This window comes from Salvia miltiorrhiza, chromosome 4 (assembly GCF_028751815.1).
Source record: "Salvia miltiorrhiza cultivar Shanhuang (shh) chromosome 4, IMPLAD_Smil_shh, whole genome shotgun sequence".
NCBI lineage: Eukaryota > Viridiplantae > Streptophyta > Magnoliopsida > Lamiales > Lamiaceae > Salvia > Salvia miltiorrhiza.
The window spans coordinates 56,145,978-56,166,677 of NC_080390.1; the positions used below are offsets into that span (position 1 = coordinate 56,145,978).

At 36.3% G+C, this 20,700-nt stretch overlaps 4 protein-coding genes across 14 annotated transcripts; 2 read left to right on the plus strand and 2 right to left on the minus strand.

Annotated features, from left to right (window-relative positions):
• Positions 1-2,259: 2,259 nt before the first annotated feature.
• On the plus strand, positions 2,260-6,321 carry LOC131021009 (two-component response regulator ARR2-like). Of its 5 annotated transcripts, none has more exons than XR_009100822.1 (7): positions 2,267-2,759; positions 3,199-3,351; positions 3,443-3,832; positions 4,305-4,381; positions 4,483-5,652; positions 5,730-5,996; positions 6,103-6,321. XR_009100822.1 is itself a non-coding variant. In XM_057950082.1 (6 exons), exons 1-6 carry the CDS (start codon positions 2,591-2,593, stop codon positions 5,802-5,804), a joined length of 2,031 nt encoding a protein of 676 aa, XP_057806065.1. In that variant the 5' UTR covers positions 2,260-2,590; the 3' UTR covers positions 5,805-6,321. The 5 variants fall into 5 exon arrangements, 3 of the variants coding, with proteins under 3 accessions (XP_057806065.1, XP_057806064.1, XP_057806063.1); XR_009100823.1 differs by having other exon boundaries at positions 2,286-2,759; positions 5,733-5,996; XM_057950082.1 differs by having other exon boundaries at positions 2,260-2,759; positions 5,733-6,321.
• A 54-nt stretch (positions 6,322-6,375) lies between these two features.
• LOC131021011 (uncharacterized) lies at positions 6,376-7,961 on the minus strand. Its single transcript, XM_057950083.1, has 3 exons — positions 7,668-7,961; positions 7,365-7,591; positions 6,376-6,912 (listed from the first exon to the last, which is right to left on the minus strand). The coding sequence occupies exons 1-3, from the start codon at positions 7,812-7,814 to the stop codon at positions 6,522-6,524; spliced, it is 765 nt and encodes a 254-aa protein (XP_057806066.1). The 5' UTR covers positions 7,815-7,961; the 3' UTR covers positions 6,376-6,521.
• Positions 7,962-11,117: 3,156 nt separating this feature from the next.
• Positions 11,118-16,777, plus strand: LOC131021012 (uncharacterized). Of its 7 annotated transcripts, none has more exons than XR_009100826.1 (8): positions 11,118-11,394; positions 12,508-12,626; positions 12,759-12,817; positions 12,897-14,558; positions 14,702-14,858; positions 14,932-15,621; positions 15,741-16,035; positions 16,140-16,777. XR_009100826.1 is itself a non-coding variant. In XM_057950087.1 (8 exons), the coding sequence occupies exons 3-7, from the start codon at positions 12,509-12,511 to the stop codon at positions 15,582-15,584; spliced, it is 2,649 nt and encodes an 882-aa protein (XP_057806070.1). In that variant the 5' UTR covers positions 11,118-11,345; positions 11,695-11,736; position 12,508; the 3' UTR covers positions 15,585-15,621; positions 15,741-16,777. The 7 variants fall into 7 exon arrangements, 5 of the variants coding, with proteins under 5 accessions (XP_057806070.1, XP_057806067.1, XP_057806068.1 ...); XR_009100825.1 differs by having other exon boundaries at positions 15,844-16,035; XM_057950087.1 differs by adding an exon at positions 11,695-11,736 and having other exon boundaries at positions 11,118-11,345; positions 15,741-16,777.
• LOC131021014 (myb-related protein 330-like) lies at positions 15,645-20,182 on the minus strand. Its single transcript, XM_057950089.1, has 4 exons — positions 20,122-20,182; positions 19,778-19,985; positions 19,147-19,276; positions 15,645-16,462 (listed from the first exon to the last, which is right to left on the minus strand). Exons 2-4 carry the CDS (start codon positions 19,908-19,910, stop codon positions 15,805-15,807), a joined length of 921 nt encoding a protein of 306 aa, XP_057806072.1. The 5' UTR covers positions 19,911-19,985; positions 20,122-20,182; the 3' UTR covers positions 15,645-15,804.
• Positions 20,183-20,700: the final 518 nt, after the last annotated feature.

A 20,700-nucleotide genomic window follows, 5' to 3' on the forward strand; every position in this document is an offset into this window, starting at 1 on the left:
ATTCTAGTGTGAATTGTTGCTAATTTCCTTTAAAATGCAAGATGATTCAAGATGATTCAAGGTTGGAGTATTATATATTTAGACTTCGAATCCTTGAATGCAAGATGATTCAAGGTTGGAGTATTATATATGTAAGTTGTAATTTTTATTTTCCTTATTTTTTATACATTTGCAAAACTATAATTTTGTCGATCCATTTATCAAATTATGGCTCCGCTCATGTTTGCATGCCTACGGAGAACTAACTAATTAATTCTTGAGAATGTTTTTCTTCTCTTTTTCTTCGCAAATCATATTTCTTTACTCTGTGCTTACATAAAACAAAACCTTATTTCAACGTAGATTCAATTATCACAAATTTACAATCTTATAATCTTCTTCAAATTAGATTCATATGTATTATTTGCTGAAATGAAAACTTTATTAAAAAAAAACTCCTAAAAATACAAAAATACTGGTCAAAGGCCGAACCTCGTTAAAACCTCATATGTATTATATATCATTGAGCTTTGGGGGCGGGGGTCTTCGCTTTTCACTTAAATCTCATTTAAACTTGATTTCTTGGCATAAAAATCATTAGCCCAATAATAATATTAGTTGAATATTAGTAAAGATCCAAGAAAATTGGAATAAAAAAGTATAGTGGCCAACTTTACCCTCCCTACCACCAACCTAGAAAGTGGGAGAAAAGGGGTGGACAATAATAAGAGGTATTGCAATAAATGCACATGTCATGCAAATAAAATTGCAACATTTTTGCTAGCAAATCTCATGAATGCATTATACCATGTGCTTAACACCTCAATAGCCACTTGTTAACTCGGCAACTCTCATTTAAATAATTCAACCTACATTGTAATTAAATATTTCTCTACGTGGTTGTATTATTTTCCTACCAGTTGTTTCCTCTTTCTGAAAATCTGATTATTGGGGAATTTTATTATTAAGAATTTAATTAGTTTTATTTAATGGTATGCCATTGCTATAAACATGTACTAGTATGTACTACAAGATGCAAAAAGTGAACTGTAATCATGAGTTTATAGATAGTGATTTACGTATTTTGTATAATTTGTAATGACGAGTTTCATTTGTAATCATGAATTTATCCAATGCATATCCAATGACGAGTTTCATTTTATCAAAAAGAATATTTAATAGATATTACATAATATCTTAGAAGGTGTTTATGAATTATAAAAATAATGGATTAAGAGTCAATAGGGTTGATTTTTTTTACGAATAACTTTGTTTGTGATTGATAACACAATGGTCTTCTTTTTTCTTTCTAATTACAAAAATAAGCACACATCAAGTTATTTTCATTTGAAACTACTCCCTCCGTCCCATGAAGCGTGACCCATTTCTTTTCGGCACGAGAATTAAGAAATTGGTATTTTGTGTGTTAAGTGTGGTAGGTGAAAAGGTAAAAAGGTGAATAAAGGGTAATTTTTTTGCTATTTTTAGAAACAGGTCAAGCTTCGTGGGACAATCCAAAAAGGAAAATGGGTCATGCTTCGTGGGACGGAGGGAATATTATATATTGCATTTAAATAATCAATTCCTAATTTAATTGAGATTATTTCTTAATAAGTATCCTCGTTCTCAATTCTTTCTTAGTTTTGACTTTAATTAGTTGCTTAACTAATTAAACTTAATTAAGATTATGATGTCAAAATTTTTAAATAAGACAAGCCATTAAAGTATGCATTTATTAAGCGCGTATGAAATCTCATTTAAACTTTTATTTTTTGGGCAGGAAGAAAATAGTAGTCCGACACAAACTAATGTATGCAAAATTAACTAATTTTTGAAAAAGTAAAAAAGTAACATAGGTCATGATTTAACTTGGTAGTTAATTTGATTTAAGGCAAGAAAATCCATTGATTTATGATAAATAATTTGTATTTAAATCTCTAGCTTTATGGAGACTCAATTGTATTTAAATCTTTACTTTATTAAGTCAAGAAATCTTCTGCCAAGGAAATAAAATCCTCTGCCAAGGAAATAAAATCTCCAAAAATTTACCTTAAAGAGAAATAATTAATAAATTTTAGCTTCAACCATAAATTTTTACCAATTTTATAACGCAGAAAATAATTATTATTTTATCTAAATATATTTGGCTGGCGTGGGGTTAGTTAAGCTCACAGGTGAGCTGGATCCACACTCAACGAAGTGACCCACTATCAAATGAAAATACCAAGAAAAATAAAGATCAATTATACCATATAAAATATTAAATAAAAAAATAAATAAAAGGAGTAAATTCCCAAAATCAAGAAGGAAAAAAAAGAGGAACTTCAATTCCTCAATCTCACAACACACAAACACATATAAAAGCAGCAAATTTCCTTAAGCTCGTCCTCTTCTCTCACTACTTCCCTTTATAAATAAACAAAATCCAATCTTGAAGAGACCCCTTTTATTTCCTCTTTATTCTATTATATGGGTGCTTTGAATTTTCAGTGACTGCATATGAATTATGTTAAAATAGCTCGAAACATGTGATTTTCAGCATATATCTTATGCGGGTTGTGTGAATTTCCTGGAATTATTGAGTTGTTTTGTTGAATTTGGCCCTAAAAAAATGAATCTTGGAGTCAATTCCATGTCTTTAACTACTTCAAGTGCTTCTTGGAAGTCCGGCGACGCAGTTTCCGACCAATTTCCGGCGGGGTTGAGAGTTCTCGTCGTCGACGATGACCCCACTTGTCTTAGGATCTTGGAAAAGATGCTGAGGAATTGCCGCTATGAAGGTAAACTATGTCTGAAATCAAGCATGTTTTTAATTGATTTTTGCTGGTTATGTTTGATTCTTGTAGTTTAAGATGTTGCTTATAAAGCTCAAATACCTATGTGTTTTGATGAGTGTGGATGAATTACAGATCTTATAGCAGAACTAGTGTTTTTCCAGCAGTTTAGTGTGTGTGAGCTTTAGATTTGATTGTGTGATTGATTAGGGGTTTTTTTTGTTTTAGAGAGAGAAGAAGTAGATGTTTGGAATCAGAAATCTAGAGAGAGAGAGAGAGAGAGAGAGAGTTGATTTGTAGATCTTGTGAGGGAATCCAAATGTAGTGGAGCTTGCTGTTTCATTGCCTTAGCTAACAATTATTGTGGAATCTAGTTCTTTTAACTCAGCTTTCACTAGGCTAGTTGGTTGTTTAGGTCAGTGATCTCTTGCTTTTGGGGTTTCAGTTACCAAATGCAGTCGAGCTGAGGTCGCGTTGAAGTTACTTAGGGATAACAAGGATGGATTCGACGTTGTTATTAGCGATGTCCACATGCCGGATATGGATGGTTTTAAGCTTTTGGAGCACATTGGGTTGGAGATGGATCTGCCAGTCATTAGTAAGTAGTGGCTTCTAAATTCTTTGATCGTTTTCGTTCTTACCTATACGTCGTTGTTTTTCTAATTCTTGATCGTTTTGTGGTTGTTTAGTGATGTCGGCTGATGACAGCAAAAGTGTCGTGATGAAGGGTGTCACTCATGGTGCTTGTGACTATCTGATAAAGCCGGTTCGGATGGAGGCATTGAAGAACATATGGCAGCATGTGGTTCGTAAGAAGAAGTACGAGTGGAAGGAGAAGGATATGGAACAGTCGGGGAGCGTGGAAGATGGAGGAGAGCGGCAGCAAAAGCCTTCGGACGATGCTGATTACTCCTCTTCAGCTAACGAAGGGAATTGGAGAAGTTCGAGAAAGAGGAAAGAGGAGGAGGATGACGGTGATGACAAGGATGATTCGTCTACATTGAAGAAACCGCGTGTTGTTTGGTCTGTTGAGCTGCACCAGCAATTTGTGACCGCTGTTAATCAACTTGGGATCGACAGTACGTCTCTAGACCCTTTCCTTTTTGCATCTCTTGGCTGTGATGTTTCTGGTTTCGTTGTCCTTTGCTACTAGATTCGCGGAATTAGTTTAATTTAATCTTACGCATAAATGTTAAAACAAAACAATAAATAAAGAAGGCATCGAATGGTAGAGAGACATTAGTACAAAAGGAAAGAGATACCTATAGCTTATAACTTCTATGCTAAAGTTATGGCCAAACAAATCAAACTCGGATAATTTTAGTGCTCCAAGAGATGTTATTTGGTCGCATCGTGATAATTTACATATTAGTGAAGTAAGTGATAAATCTTAAGAGATCTCAATTACTATTATAAGTTTATAACTTGGTAGTTGCAGTTCAACAGTATGAAAATGTATTCTTGTTTTAATGGAGTTTATTTGAGAAAGTTTCTGAGATGATGATTTACGTACTTGTATTCGTTGTGCTCCAATTCTTTCCACGAAAACAGAGGCTGTGCCGAAGAAAATCTTGGAATTAATGAATGTCCCGGGCCTCACTAGAGAGAACGTTGCAAGCCACCTTCAGGTTGGTTGAAATCAGAACCTTGCTCGTTTTTTGCTTTCTAAGTAATCGTTTATTAGAGCCTCCTCGTAATTCCTCTGAAATTCGACAATTGAACGATGCAGAAATATCGTCTTTATCTTAGAAGGCTTAGTGGACAACCCCAGAATGGACTCGGGAACTCGTTTCTTGGACCCCAGGATGGAGGTTTTGGTTCGATGAGTTCGCTCAACGGCCTCGATCTTCAAGCTCTTGCTTCTTCGGGTCAAATCCCAGCTCAAAGCCTTGCAACGATCCAAGCTGCAGCGCTTAGTAGGGTGACCAACAAATCCGGTATATCTGTGCCCCTTGTCGATCAACGCAACAACATCTTCAGCTTCGATAATCCAAACATCAGGTTTCTAGATGGGCAGCAACACCATAACAATGGTAAGCAAGTGAATCTACTCCACGGAATCCCTACTAATATGGATTCGAAACAGCTTGCTGCTATGCACCAGTCTGCGCAGCCCTTTGGCAATATGCACATGAACGTCCACTCGCAGTCAGGCCAAAGCAATTCTTTGCTCACGCAGCTGGTTCAACCGCAGTCGAGGACACAAATGTTAAACGAAGTTGGCAGCAACCAGGTCTTGAATCTTCCATCATCCGTGGGGCAACCAGGTTTGTCTCAGGCGATCCCCGGATCTGTCTTCAGCCGGTATGGAATTGATAATGTTCGTGCTCCGACATACGCGTCTCTTTCCCAGCCCTCGTCCGTGGTAGAATTTTCAAGGAGTCAGGGCATAGAGTTGTCTGGGAACACGATTCCACTCAGTAGTAACTCGGGAATCCCAAGCTTCACCTCGAAAGGGATGCTCCAAGAAGAGGTGAACTCCGAAATGAAAGGCCCTAGAGGCTTTCTGCCCAACTTTGACGTGTTCAATGAGCTCAACCAGAACAGAACCGACGATTGGGGCCTGCAGAATGTCGGATCGAGCTTTGAATCTCCTCAGCATTCGAATGCTCAAGGCCGTCTGGATGTTGCACCGTCCGTTTTAGTTCAACCGGGGTTCGCCTCTGATCATAGGAGTGGACATATCCGGGCTACATCCGTTAATAAGGCAGCTTTCTCGGCTGCCTCCAGCCTTAGCAACAGCACGAGCCTCGGGCAGCAGCAGCAGCAGCTCACGTCATCACATGGCGATAACTCTCTAAGAATCAAGACGGAAAGACTACCCGACATGGGCTTTGGAAGCAGCCTCTTCCCCGATCAGTTCGGCCAGGAGGATCTCATGAGCGCGCTTCTCAAGCAGGTAAACTACGTATTCCACAAATCTTATGTGATAAAATTGATGAACTCTATAGTAGTAAGACGGTTTCTTACTTACAGCAGCAAGAAGGGCTGGTGCCGGTGGAAAACGAATTTGGCTTCGACGAATACCAGCTGGATAATCTCCCGGCTTAGCCTGCTCGTTCACTGCAGCTGATCGCTCGCGTTTTCAGATCTTTGTACATAGTGTCTGATGCTGACCATTTGTGATCAACGCCCGCGCCTTTCTTGCATAGAGACGTAATCTCGGGCTTCAATTCTTTTCAAATTCAGAACGCGGGAATCAACGGTCTGGATGAGTCGGGTGGATCGTCGAAAATCGGCATGGTATGCGAAGCGTACTTGCTAAATTTTGGTTGCTTTTAGGGTTAGGTGATTGTAGGGAATTGTTACAGCTGATTTTCCTGATTCATTGTGACAACACCTCAAACAGGTGGTGTGCGACGTCTTTGTCTGCGTTTCTGGGGGAAAAAATAGGATGATTTGTTATGGAGAAATGACTCACATAGCTAGATTTGTGGCATTATGGTAAATTCACACGGATCCGATTCGGAAATATGGTTTAGATCCACATGTTTGATTATGAATGTAAGTAACTTTGATGATTCTTTTTTTTGGAATATTTCTTAATCGATTTGGGTACTGTTACACAGCTTTGTCGTATTTTATTTGGAGAAATTTATTATTGTGAGTTGTGAATAATATGTTTATTTGCTCCAAAAATTATTCTATTTTATGGTGGAAATATATACATTATTTGTTACAACACTAAAATTCTATAGATTATGCTCATTTTCTCATTCACAATTTTGCATAGTCTTATACAAATCAATCCCTTCATATCATTTCCTATCAAACAAATCTTGATTGCTTGTCAAACGTTCGTAAATAGTAATCCAATGTATGAACATTATGTTCATCTTGCCTCGGCAAAGTGGGTCCCTCGCCGCGATCTGCCTGGATGGCGTTGGGAGATCTTGGCGGGGAAGCATACATTACCGACACTTCTAATATGTCTCGTCGCATATTCTCTTGTATTTGAATGTATCGCTCCGCTCTTAGAGCCGTGATGTATAAGCCGGAGGCAAAGAAAACCGCCGCAAGACCTAGAACTCCGGCCGCCGTGAAAAGCCCTTGCCGGATGGCCAGGCAGCTCGCCCGCGGCGCCTCCCAGTTCTTGAGGTGGCCCGACTCCACGCTCAACCCGATCAATAGTTGAATCTCACCAACAGCAAACGTTGTCCTATTGTTATAAGATATCCAAGAAATATTCAAATTTGAATAGATATACATAAAATGCGTCAGGGAAAAATGATAATTGCACCTAAATATACGAATTTTCATCTAATTCTAATTTTGCATGCGATTAAAACTTTTGCTTCCAAATACATGAACTTTCATTAATTGTTCATATTTTTTCACACGGTTGTCAATTGCCTCCAAGTTAATGCCGAGGTGGATGCATGAAATGTGCATTGCTTAGACGACGTAATTAGATGTCTACGCTACTTCAGCTAGTAGCGATATTATTAATTCGCTGAAAATTGACAACCCTGTGAAAAATTAGCACAATCGGAAGTTTGTGTATTTGGAGGTATAATTTTTAGTTTACGTGCAAAATCAGAATCGGGTGCAAGTTCGTTTATCTAGACACAATTACCTCTAACGAAAATTATGAAAACTTTGGCGCATTACCACGTGGCGATGAAGAAAAACCCGGCTTGCCACGTCAGCGTCTTGGCGAATTCGGAGTCAGGGTCCCAAGTGATCTCAACTAGGGAGTTTGATCTGCTGACCGCAACCAATAGGAAGACATGCTGCACCACCATCGCCGCCGCCAGCGCCGCGAAAGCCGCGGTGGCGGATAGGAGGGGCAGCCTCCCGCTGCCCGTGTAAGTGCATTGCGAATCTCTCCATTTCACCTGCACAAGCTCAAACGCGTAAGGAGCTAGCATTTACTTTTGAGGATTAGCCTTGACACTGGGCCGTGATCGATACCTCGGAACGGGCGGCCTCGGCTATGAGGCAGAGGATGAAGCAGAAGAGGCCGAGTAATATGGACAGCACCATGAGAAATGCGCCGGTTTTGCTGCCGAGATTGCTGGTTTTGGGCGTGGGAGAGAGATCCGCGTGCGTCACCGCCATTTTTGGGTTGAGGGAGATTGGCTAGAATGGGTTGATGAGGAACATTTTGATGATCATCCTTTTTCTTTGTTTTTGGGCATTTTGGAGAAAGTGGAGGGAGTTTTAGAATTACTTGGAACAAAGGTTGCTTAAAGCCCAAATATTCCAATATTCTTGAGTTTTTTTTTTTAGCGAAGCGATGATGCGCTCGATAATACTATTTGCTTTGGTCTGTAGGCGCGTCTTGATGTCGAGGATTTGACTCGTTTTATAGGTATGACATGATCGACGACTCTAATCTAATAAGAAAAATTGGCCAACAATAATAGGACGGAGAGTGTATGTTCATCGGAGGGTGTTCAAATGAGAATCTTTATTTAAATTGTGAAAGTCGGAATCATTTTCATTTATTTTATTTTAAAAATTTATGTTAAAATGTGTTTTGTCTTGATTAATGAATGTATCATCTGAGTTTGAATATCACAATGAACGAAAATTTTATTTTTTCAATGAAATGTATTAATTTTATAAGTTCAATGTAATATTCTATTCTCGTGATGACCAACCATTATACTTACCATTACTTGGAATATTATATTAGAGGAATGTTTTTAGAAGATAAATAACTTTTCAGCATCATTTTAAAGGTTAGCATCGAAGTTCCGATAGGGAATTGATTCATGCCGTTTTAATTGAAAGAAAAAGAATAAAATAGTTTAGCCTAGAAAATTCGAATTTCTTGTTATTAATTATGATTGTTTATTTTATTTTTTAGAGAAATATTTTTGCCTTTGACGGGATCCAGAAGCCATTCTAAGAGTGTCGATTAATTAACTTAAATTTTATTCGCATCTTTAGTCGGTTCTGCACAAAAGTGGCCTTTTTTTCTTAGACTTTCATTTTATTTTTTTTCACTACCATAAATCTAGAATATATATAGAGGCATCTTATGATAATAATAAAGAATTTCTGTAGCAACTAATAATCGAAAAAGGTTTCTTTGGTTATTTTTTTAACTACTAAAGAATAAAGAGAGATAACTGTCGGTTTGCCTCCATATAATGAGCGATTTGAATGCTGCCAAATGTCCACCATTCAAATAATTGTAATATTATTATCCATATTTTTAATTTGATATTTTTTTTATGATAAATTAATAAGTAAAGAAATTTTAAAAATTGCACTACGATGAATTTTAAAGACCACACTAAGGATAGACCAACACATACACAAATCTTGTTTATAAATTGTGTATAAGTCTACAAAATCAACAAATTAAATTAGAAAATTTTTATGATTATTTTTTATAAGTTTGAAAGAAATAAATGTTCATAGTTCTTTCGGTCCCTTAATTAACTACTAGAATTTGCTTTTATTAATCTAAAGTCTTTATTTTGATTGCACTACTGAGAAATTGAGTGGACTTTTTCAACAAATATGTAGCACGTTTGATTTTATAATAATACTTATCTTTTCATTGTTAATGGATTTCATTTTGTCATGTGGTAAATTTAATAAATAAAATTTACACCAAATTTCATCCAAGAAGCGAAAACCTCTCAAACACCCCTAAATAATTTGTTAAAAATAATAATTTATTTATAAACAAATAGATTAACAAATCTGAGGCGAAATTAATCCATGGGGAATAAGAAATGAGGAGAAAAGGGGGCTGAAGATTTAAAATAGTTCCATTTATTTTTTTCACTTGCTTTTTTCATGTATGGCATTAAATAGCAAGTGTAAAGCAATAATTTTTCCTATCCAAATACTTGAAAATAAATTTGAATTGCAACTCTATTACTTTTGTAGTCATTGATAGTTCAAGTTTAGTAGTTTAATTCAGATGACATACAAGAATTAGCACATATTTTTTTTTTAATTATAATGGTTAAATATATAAGATTTTCACTATTTGAATGTATAAAAAATTACAGCACACAGTAATTACATTTTTGGTTTCAACTTTATCTTTCTTTTTTTGGCTACTTTTTTTTTTCTTTTGAGGGGATCTTTTGGATACTCTAATAGTAACAATTTACTAATTTAGTAAATTGTTTTTCTTTTCTTTCACAAAATGAAGAGAATGAAAAACTAGCCAACGTGCTACATGAGCTTGATGTAACGTAATTTTTCTATATTCAACTCCATTGACAATGGACAATTGTCTTATTTGTTGTATAATAATATAATGATGTGATGTGATATGATCAAATAAAGCAAAGCATAAGATTTCCATATCTTGAAATTAAGTGTTTTTTTTTATACTACAATTTAATTATTCTCTCTTTGCGGTTCATGGTTTTACTTAAAAGAAAAACATTATTCTTTCTTTGCGTTGTGACAAATCAATGCACATTAGTGACTAAGGGAAATCCTTATCATATTCTAGTGTTTTAACTCTTAAGTGGTTGGAATTTGGAATCGTATGTTAGTTATAGTTTTAACTTCTTTAGCATTTCCACATGTTCACATCACAAGCATTAATGTTGTTCAATTAAATATATCATAGACTAATAAATTTGTCCTTGTTTCATGCGCAAAATTGGTGGAAACATCAAAATAGTTGTTGCAATAAATATAAAATGGTTTTGGATATGAATTTAATAAACTATTTGTGCTAATATTTCAAAAATACTTTTAAAATGAACTTGTTAAAAGAAGAGCTCTCAAAGTTATTGGACATGTCCGAGTCTACGATCTAGATAAATAGTTTGGTCTTGCTCCGGTACTTTTGACGTCTCAACTTGGGCCGCCTACAAGCTAAGCCGAATTAATATTGGTAATTTTATTTTAAAATTGCAACTTTTTTTTTTCAAAATTAAAAAATTGAATAATAAGTTATTGAAGTAAATAAAATAAGTACATGAGTAAATAAGAGTATAGTATAAAATCATGTGCTAATGTTTTAATAAAATTTAAAGTGCTATCCTAATATACAACTTAGTACTATATGCCAAAAGAAAAATACTATTTGCTGCACCAATTAAATTAAAAAATATATAATAACTAAAATAGTTTGAACGCTATTGACAAAAAAGGAAAGAAAATGAATAATTTGAATATTAATTCAACCAAGATCGTAACTATGCACCGAGAAACACGCAATAATATCCCAACCACAAAGTGGGCCCACAAAACTCTGATTTGGAATTTGAAATTTCTCCTCCCTAACTCAAAGAGACGTTACAAGATTTTAACCTTTTCTGTGGCAATATCATTATTTTCTGTTTCCAAAATACTACTATACGTATAATTTTAAAAAGTCAATATATATATATACACATACTACTATTCTATTTTGTCATTTAATTTCTATTCAAATCTAAATTCCACTGTCTCCTCATTAATTGCTCAAACCATTCCACCACTCAACACTCTCCAAAGACAGCTCTAACTCATTCCTCTCTCACTGACCAAGAACATCCGTTTTCTCTCTCTAAAAGCTCTCAACTTCAGTCTCTATCTGAAGCTCTGCACACGCATTTGATGCTTACGCTGTTATGCATTAAGGGGGAGCTCAAAAAGTCCTGATTTTTCGAAGTGGGCTGTGTGAGTTTACTTGATTTCACATTGCTTTTTCTGAATTTATGCTGAAAAGGTCTGATTTTTATTTATTTTTTATTTTTATCTGGGTGCTTGTGATCTTTAGCATAACACTTGGTTGAATTGTGTTTTGTGTTTTCTAATTGCATTGGAGCTCCATTTTTAGCTAATTAATAGCATCTGTTTTCTGTGTTTTTTGCTGAATTGGTGTGTGATCTGAAATGAATTTGAAATACTGCACCACTTTAGAATTTTTTGGCTGGTTCTTGCATTTTATTTGAGACCAAATTCAGTTGAAAAGCACAATTCTTTTTTACTTTTCATTTTGCTGATCAATGATTCAATGCTACTGTAGGTACTTGCCGATTTCTCTAAGAGCTAATGATTAGGTGTTAAGGTTGTAATTCAGCTTGGGATTTAGATATTAGGTCATTTCTATTAACAAATTATTCTCTTTAAAGGGTGTTCTTTTTGACTGGTATGATGATCATGTGGATCCAACTCTGTCTGGTGGAATTATCTTGCTTTTAGTAAAGATTTAGAAAATGCATAAATATAAACTTTGAGTTCAACACTCATGATTGCATAGCACCATTGCATTAGGCACAGAATTTTTCAAGGAAGAAGTTGGATCTTGCTAGATATACAATAGAGTTCGTAATTCGAAGAGGGCGTTGGTTCGTCAGCAAAACGAATTATTTTTCATCACTGATCATACAACATATAATGAGATAATTATGAACACTTGAAATTATAATTCTGAACAAAGATTACTTTGTTTTGTACATCAAAGAAGCAGCTTTTGGTAACTCTGTTTTAGGTTATTGCAATCCTCTTGTACATCTAAGGCATGTTTACAAACTACAGCTGTTTTGAATGTCGGTAGCATGATAATGGTTGTCCTATTCTGCAATCATCATTTGCTTACCATACTTTTATATTGCTTACTATGATTTGATATTTCAATGCATTTGTTACTGTCCATATATTGTAAAAATAATATATCGTGTATGATTAAACTAGAATCATGACATTCCAGAATGTGGTGATGTGAGTTTTGTTTGTTTGTTTCTCCAAGATTTATCTCTTGTTTAAACATGAATATTGCTCACTCTTGTTGTTGCTAACTTGGTTTGAAAACTATTTTTGATGTGATTTGACTTGCCAGTATGGGGATTGAGAAACAAGGCTCCAAAGGTGGGAATTATGTTGGTGGTTTCCTGCAGATGTTTGATTGGAATGCTAAATCTCGAAAGAAGTTGTTTCCGAGCAAGTCAGAAGTACCTGGTATGATAGATGTTTCAAGTTTCAAGTTTGCTAAAATCGACAGCTTCCTTTTCCTCTGTCGTGTTACGTATGTGTGGAATTCGTTCGTTCTTGACATGAAATGATCTAAATGCCGTGGTCTGATTGATGCAGAGGAATCCAAACAGAAGAAAACATGTGATGGAAATTTACCAACGACCCGTCTTGCCATGGTAAGGATGTTCACAAATGATGGATTGATTGTATGTTTTCGATTTAGGAATTTAAAGGTTTCTCTTTACCTGCATTTAGCTGGACTTGGACGAAGGCGCTGCTGGATCAAGTGTACGAGGAAGCAATGATCACAGCTGTGCTTCGTCAGTCGTTGATGAGGATTTTTGTGGGACGAAGGCGCCTGGAGTTGTTGCTAGGCTCATGGGGTTGGATTCCTTGCCAAAATCCAGCATGACTGAGCCTTACTCTACTCCACTTTTCAGTTCTTGCTCGCTTCGTGATGCTTATTACCAGACCCAAAACCACGAATACCGTCAGGATCAAGTGATGCACTCCAGCAGTTTGCAGGGATTATATAGCCGGAGTGAAACGGAGCTGAACTATCCGAGGGTGATACACAAGCCAATCGAGAAATTTCAAACTGAAATCTTGCCACCGAAGTCAGCTAAATCGATTCCAATCACCCACCATAAACTTCTATCTCCTATAAAGAGTGCTCATTCCATCCCACCTAGAGATGCTGCTCACATAATGGAAGCAGCAGCGAGGATTATTGAGTCGGGACCTTCTCAGGTGAGTACAAAGACGAAGCTGCCTCCAGTAGGATCCTCTTCAGTCCCTTTAAGAGTCCGGGATTTGAAAGAGAAGGCTGAATCAGCACAAAAGCCATCCAAGATTTTTGAAGGTTCTCGAAGAAAAGGCGAATCCAGTGCTGTCAAGAATCTTAGGGGAAACTCGTTGAACAAGAGCTGGAACAGATCAGTTGATGCAACCCCAATAAGGGTAATGCCTGATTCGGATGACTCGTCTAATGGTGTGAATACTAAAGGAAAGTCTATTTCACTCGCCCTACAAGCAAAGGCCAATGTTCAGAAGAGAGGGGGCTTAACAGTGAATGGCAGTAGGAACATCGTCAGCCAGAAAGACTCGTGTGAGCTCAGTCCCAATCATCCCTTCAAAAGCCAGTCGGCTACACAGAAGAGTACAGCAAAGAAACAATCTGTGCAAAACGGTTCAAGTGTGCTCCAACAGAACAATCAGAAGCAAAACTGCATTGTTGATCGAGGAAAGCTGTCTTCAAAAGGGAGCTCAAAAGGAGGAAAAACACTCGGTGGAGAATCTTCCTCCACTAGGCAACGGCATTCTAGCAAAGTCTCCAGCAACTCTAGAGTTAATGCGAGGAAGTTGAGCTCAGAGGTTAAAGATGACAAACGAGAAGCCTTGTCTTCTTGCAAAGAAAGAGTTACTAGCAAGAAACGGTCTGTAGATGGGAGTTACCACTCGGGGAAAAATCAAGCTGTTCAAGACTTGCAGATGGATAGAAGTGGGAAAGGCATTCAGTCTAGGGATAGTACTACAGATAGGCAGAGTAGTTGGGATCAAGATATTGGAGGGACTGGAACAGATGTCGTTTCTTTTACTTTCACGTCTCCAATGGCACGATTGGGATCTGATTCTGTGAGGCCCGGAGAGGTTGGGGAAACTTGTACTATATTGTCAGCAGGCTTTCAAAGTAAGAGTGTTTCGAGAATTTCTTTCCGTGGACATAATGTTAAGGGCGGTGATGCATTAAACACTCTTTTGGAGCAAAAACTAAAAGAATTGGCTGATAAGGTAGAATTCTCCCAACAAAAATCCGTAATGGATTCTAATGATATGGTGCCTAGTCTCGAGGCCTCAACGAGCTCAAGCATGCCAGAATCATGTAAAGCCAAAGATGGGATGCACACAGTTAATGCTGTAAGCCAATCTGACTCTAATTCATGTTTTAGATTCCAACTTTCACTGTACAATTTGTGTAGTGACTTATCAGAAAGCGAAGTTCGTCATAGTTCTCACATATGCTTCAAAAGCTAATCATATAAATCCCAATGTTATCTTAGGTGGGGCTAGAAGAAACCAGCACAAGCGATGGCAACATATCTCGAGCCAGAAAGTTACTTGACCGCCGGCATCCTAGTCCAGTTTCAGTTCTTGAAAAATCTTCTTTTACAGACAGTTGCACTTCGTCGGAGACTGTAGACAGTAATAGCAGTGGAGGTAAGAGTTTAAGGCTACTATTGTTCTTCTGCATCATTACAGCGATAACCTCAGTTTTGATTTCCAATTGCAGGCAGCAAGCAGTTGTCATCAATCCAAACTATGGAAGTGCTTGATTCTTATTCCTTGAAGACGTATCTTGCAGTCGAACCAGATGCTGAGTTAGCAGACTCGGCTTCATCAACTTCGATTGGAACTGTGCCAAAGAGGCGTGTAACTGTTTTCACCTCAGCTGACAACGCGAATCCTAGAAGGTGGGAATTCGAGTATGTGAAGGAGATGCTATCCAATATAGAGCTGATGTTCAATGACTATGCCGTAGGCAGAACTCAAGGCATTGTGAGCCCTCATCTTTTTGATAAGCTCTCGAGCAACGGTGGAGACATTCTTATGATAGACCAAAGACTCCTGTTTGACTGTGTTAGTGAATGCTTAGACGTGAGGTGCAGACACTATGCTGGCGGGGGATGCAGATCGTTGGCTAAGGGTCTATCGTTGGTTAGACGACAGGAGATACTCGCTCAAGAAGTATACAGAGAGATCTCGGGTTGGAATGCAAACATTGGAGACTCCATGATTGATGAACTTGTAGATAAGGACATGAGCAATCAACATGGCAGATGGCTCGACTTTGATGTCGAAGCATTTGAACTCGGGGCACAGATTCAGACCCGCATTCTTAATTCTTTGATAGATGAAGTGGTAACTGATATATTGATACTTTAACAACCCCCTAAACTGAAATCACACCTTCAACATGATTGTAAGTTATTCTTCTGTGATCCCTTTTGTTTTTAAATTTTAATTGATTAATCTTCTTTCCAATTTCAATATCTGCCTCATTGCAATCTTGCTTCTTTATTCAACATGCACATTGTGAAGAGATCATGAATGAAAAGACAGAGACTGAGTTCAAGAAACTGCTTAACACAGACTTGATGAAATTTCATGACCAAATCAAGATGTTGTCCTCTTCGTTCCACAGGCCTTGCTCCCCCCCTGCTACGTTGCGATCCCACTGCAGCACGTCGTCATTGAAATAGGAAACGATGGGCGACAAACACTCATACAGGCTTGCAAGGTCTAAATTTGAGTTCCAACCACCATCGCCACAACAATCCCTTTCCTCACTGGCAGCCGTGTAGGCCATGAACCCGTCTCCATCGCCGCGACATTGGTTCGTCTTCTCGTTTCCTGGGAAGTTGTTGAGGTGCATTAATATGTCAGCGTCAATCTCAGTCGATGGTCCTAACATCTCCTCCACTTCCTGTGCATCATTAGGTGAGAGCATTAATGCATCAGGCGATCCCTTTGTGCTCAAGGTGTCACAGCTGGAGAACGAATCACTCTTTCCCTCGTCGTTTCTTTCTTCAGCTGGCACTTGTGCGCTGGCCACGTGGTGCTGGGCCGGGGGGGCTGCGTTCTTGCCGCGCCTGTGGTCTCGACACCTGCTCTTGGGGGCTATCTTGATCATGTCTGCTTGAGTGAGAGTGGCTTCACCTATGAACCTGTATCTGTATATCGTCCTGCTCAAATGAGAGTTCCAGTAGTTCTTGATCTCGTTGTCGGTTCGACCCGGTAGATGGCTCGCAATCAAGGACCACCTACAAACATCCACATCTTCTACTTCACAATAAACATCAACATTGAATTTTCTAACTTAGTGGGGCATGAAACAAGACAGGTGAGGGGTAGGGGGGGCTCCAGCCCCCACCAAACATTTAGTACCCAAGAAATGACAGGAATCTCTCTTCTATTTATTTATTTTGCTTAATTAGACATTCAAGGACAGACCACTGGAAACAGCAAAAAAAAAAAAAAAAAAACTGAATTTCTGAAACATATCACGTGAATCTGTCAAAATGCCAAAAATCACATTTATATAATATTGAATGAATTCTACATATATTGCACATGCAGCACATGACTTTATTGAGAGCTACCTGCATTTTCCAGCAGTTTTATTTAAGGAAATTTGTATCATGAATTTTGTCAATTGTCAGTAGGGGCTCACATGAAATTGGGTTTCATTTTTGGTAGTTGGTGTTTTATTGTAGTTTGGGGAAAAAATATTGTGGTTGATTAATCGTATTGTTTTTTGTTTTTTTTTTTTTGGTATTTTATGGTCGGATTTATTTTGGAATTATGGTTGGTAGAGATGAATATTTGGGTACTCGGCTGCATTGTCAATAATAGATTGAAAGAAAAAATGTTAGTACATCTTAGGAAAATAGATTAAAGGGGTGTTTAGCTGATTTTACAAGTTCTAATTAATTATTTGATAAAATAATTTATAGGCTGTAAAATAAGTTTTTAATAGCTTATAAGCATCCTAAAAAATAAGTCCTCAATCCCAATTTATTATTTCATAATTTTGTAATCATCAACGATCATTTTTACAAGAATAACCTATTAATTGTTTATTATTCCATCATATACCCTTTCATTTTAATCTCTTTTCGATTTTCTCTCTCTAATATGTAATTCTATTTATAGCTTATGAGCTCAATTATCCGAACACTTTGACAATTTATACATCTCTAAAATAAGCTAGCTCAATTTTAAATGTATAGTTATAGTATATAATAGAAAATAGAGGTTTGTGAAGAAAAAGAAAAACTACCCGTTGGGATTTTCATAATAATGAAGTTATGAACTGTATAATTTTTGTTTGTGGCAAAAAATAGGTCATTAACTATAATATAGTACGCATTTATTAATGTGAATGTGCTCTTTGTTGGTTATCATAAGTGCACCTGTTAAATAATTAATTTTATTTATTATATTATCACTGTGTTAGTAACTATTTTAGGGGACATGAAATCAAAGCACTCGACACAAATATTTTTTTGGTTGTGATTATAACAATATATTCTACATGAACACAAATACATAAGTAGCGTAGAGGCACCTGTCGCATAGTGATATGCATATTTGTGTGAAAAATGTATATGCGTATTTGTATTTAACTATATTTATAAGTATGACAATGATCGTGCGAAAAAAAATCGACAATTTTTTTAAAAAAATATTATTATTAGTATTTTTTAATTTCTAAAAGTTTTAGTTCTATTTTATTTTTATATGTATTTTGTTTTGGAAGACTTTAAAAGACATTTGACATGTATCGCGTGCTTAGTGCGCCACGTAGTGACACTCTCTCTGTATATACATGCGTGGGTTTGTGTTCCTCTTCAATTATTGTTTATTTCGATTTTTAGTTTTTGGTGTAGCTAGCCCGACCTCTTACTCTCACTATATACATAAAATTTGTCATATAGGAAAGTGAAGGTCCTAGTTCCATTATTTAGTAAAATCTTGTCATATAGTTGTATCATTGTGGGATAAAGTATCTTTTTAAATTACAGGGATAACTAATTAATATAGCCTATCTATTCTACTTTAAATTATTGCCTACCTAATTAATTCAATTCAACCTATCTATTCCACTTTAGCCGATTGTCCTAACTAATTAATTCAGCCCTATCCAGGCCTTAATTATTACATTTAATTCATCATATATCCCTTAATTTTCAACTAGACATTTATTATGTGTTGAAGTTGGAGTTCCGGTTAAATTAAGACTTGAAATTTCAGCGTGGGAAATTTTATTGGAACACACAAGAGTTTTTAGAAACATTTGGTAATATTTTTAAATTATTGAAAACTCCAAAAGGATGGGACAATTTTTTTTTTTTATAGCATCAAGTCATGTCAAAGGACCACTTCAATAAATTAAATTAATTCAATTATTTGCCTTGTGGTCATTTCGTTATACTCCTATATACCATAAAGCTTCAATTTTTTCAAAATTTTTGCACACGTTACATCGAGTATATTCTACCTATTTCTATCTATTTATTAATTTATCGTTCTATATACTTCTTTTGTCCCACGAATCTTGATGCATATTTATTTTTAGGCTGTCACACGAATCTTGATGCATATTCATTTTTAAATATAGTAATTAATAATTAGCTAAAAAATAAGGGTTCTTAATTATACTTAATTATCACGTTTCTACTTTATTACATACATACTTAAAACACTAATCTACAACTCTTTAATTCTCGTGCTGAAAATAAATGTATCAATATTCGTGTGACGGAGGGAGTACAATCGACTCCTACGTACTAATATTAAAATAAACACGATCCAGAACAGTAATACCATATACATAATTAATTAAAATCAGCCATATTGTGTCAATAAAAATAAGCACGTACATTTAATTAATTATTATTAAAAAAATTAATGTGGTTAAAAAGAAAGACTCGAATATGTTTACCTATTCCCCAAAGTCTTGTGCAGCTTCACAATGGTCTCCTCTTCTTGTTCAGTAAAGTTCCCTCTCTTCACATCAGCTCTCAAGTAGTTAATCCACCTCAGTCTGCAGCTCTTCCCGCATCTCAACAAACCTTAATCATCAAACAAAATAAGATTAATATATAAATATATATTAATCTATGACACTAATTATGTATCTACATTATTAAATCCAATAATATTCCAATGACAATATCTAGACATTATCATGGAGTGAGCAACTAGGAGTGTCAATGGAACATAGCCCCGGCTCGTTCGGCTCGCAAATATGTTCAGATTCATTTTCTCGCGAACCTTCAATCGAACCAGTGCACAAACCATCAAACAATAAAATTATATATGCAGAGAAACATATATAATCAAGAGCGCATTTTGAATAATTTCGGGCATCAGACAAGCCGAGTTCGAACTCGGTAAGTGAGTGACGAATCGAGATCAATCAACAAGACATACAGAAGCACGATCGAGCCGAATCTATATATACACCCGAATATTTAAACGAGCAGAGCTCGAACCGTCTCGCCTCGACTCGACTCGTTTACCGCCCTAAAAACAAATCAAACCTCTAGAGAGAGAAAGAGCTAGAGAGAGACCCGCATTCTTTGGTAGTGATCTCCAAGAGCCCTCGCCATTGGCCTTGATGTAGCTAACCAATTTACCATCTTCTTCAGCGGTCCATTTGCCTCTATTCAAACCGGTTTTTTCACAACAAGGACTTCTCCCCATTTTCTCTCTCGAAATGAGGAGAGATTTGACTGGCTCGTTCTCGTCCACGTCCACGTCCTCGTCCTCGACCTCCACCTGTATTTTATAGAAGTGAACTTCGCACTACCATGCATATATATTGTGTTCATATATATTTAAACACACACATACAACTCGTGATGTCAAGATTAATTATGGAGTTGCTACACGAAAAGAGGTAAAGAAAACAAACATAAAGAGAGTTGTTGCTTCTTGCCACTACGAGTTTGAATTTATAGTGATTTCTTACTTGACCATTTATTACATTTTAGATGTTCATATATAGATGTCATATTCAATAATATAAGACGCACTCCATCGTACGGACGGGTCTGACCCAATCTGGATTTGGATCCCACTCGACTCGACCCGCATGGGTCATGGGTTAGGGTCTGAGTTTGAACCGAATTATCGATGCATGTCGCGTGTATGAATAATGACATGTAATTCTTTTCAAATAATAATTCCCCTCCTTCAAATTTCACACTCTATTCATTCACAAAAAATATGAGTCAACTCTTTTTTATTACTATCATTTTGAGACGTGACAAAAATTAATTCATTTTTATTTTTGAAAATTTTCTATTATATGACGGACTCTTAGTATTATTAATACTATTTTTTAAGTGAAATCTTTTTTCTATTTATAATACATTCAATTATTTTTATTAAAATATGTGTCGTCATTTTTTAGAATTATTTTTGTGGACATATGAAGTATAATTATTTTATAACATCGTAATTATACATAATATTGTCATTACATGCAATG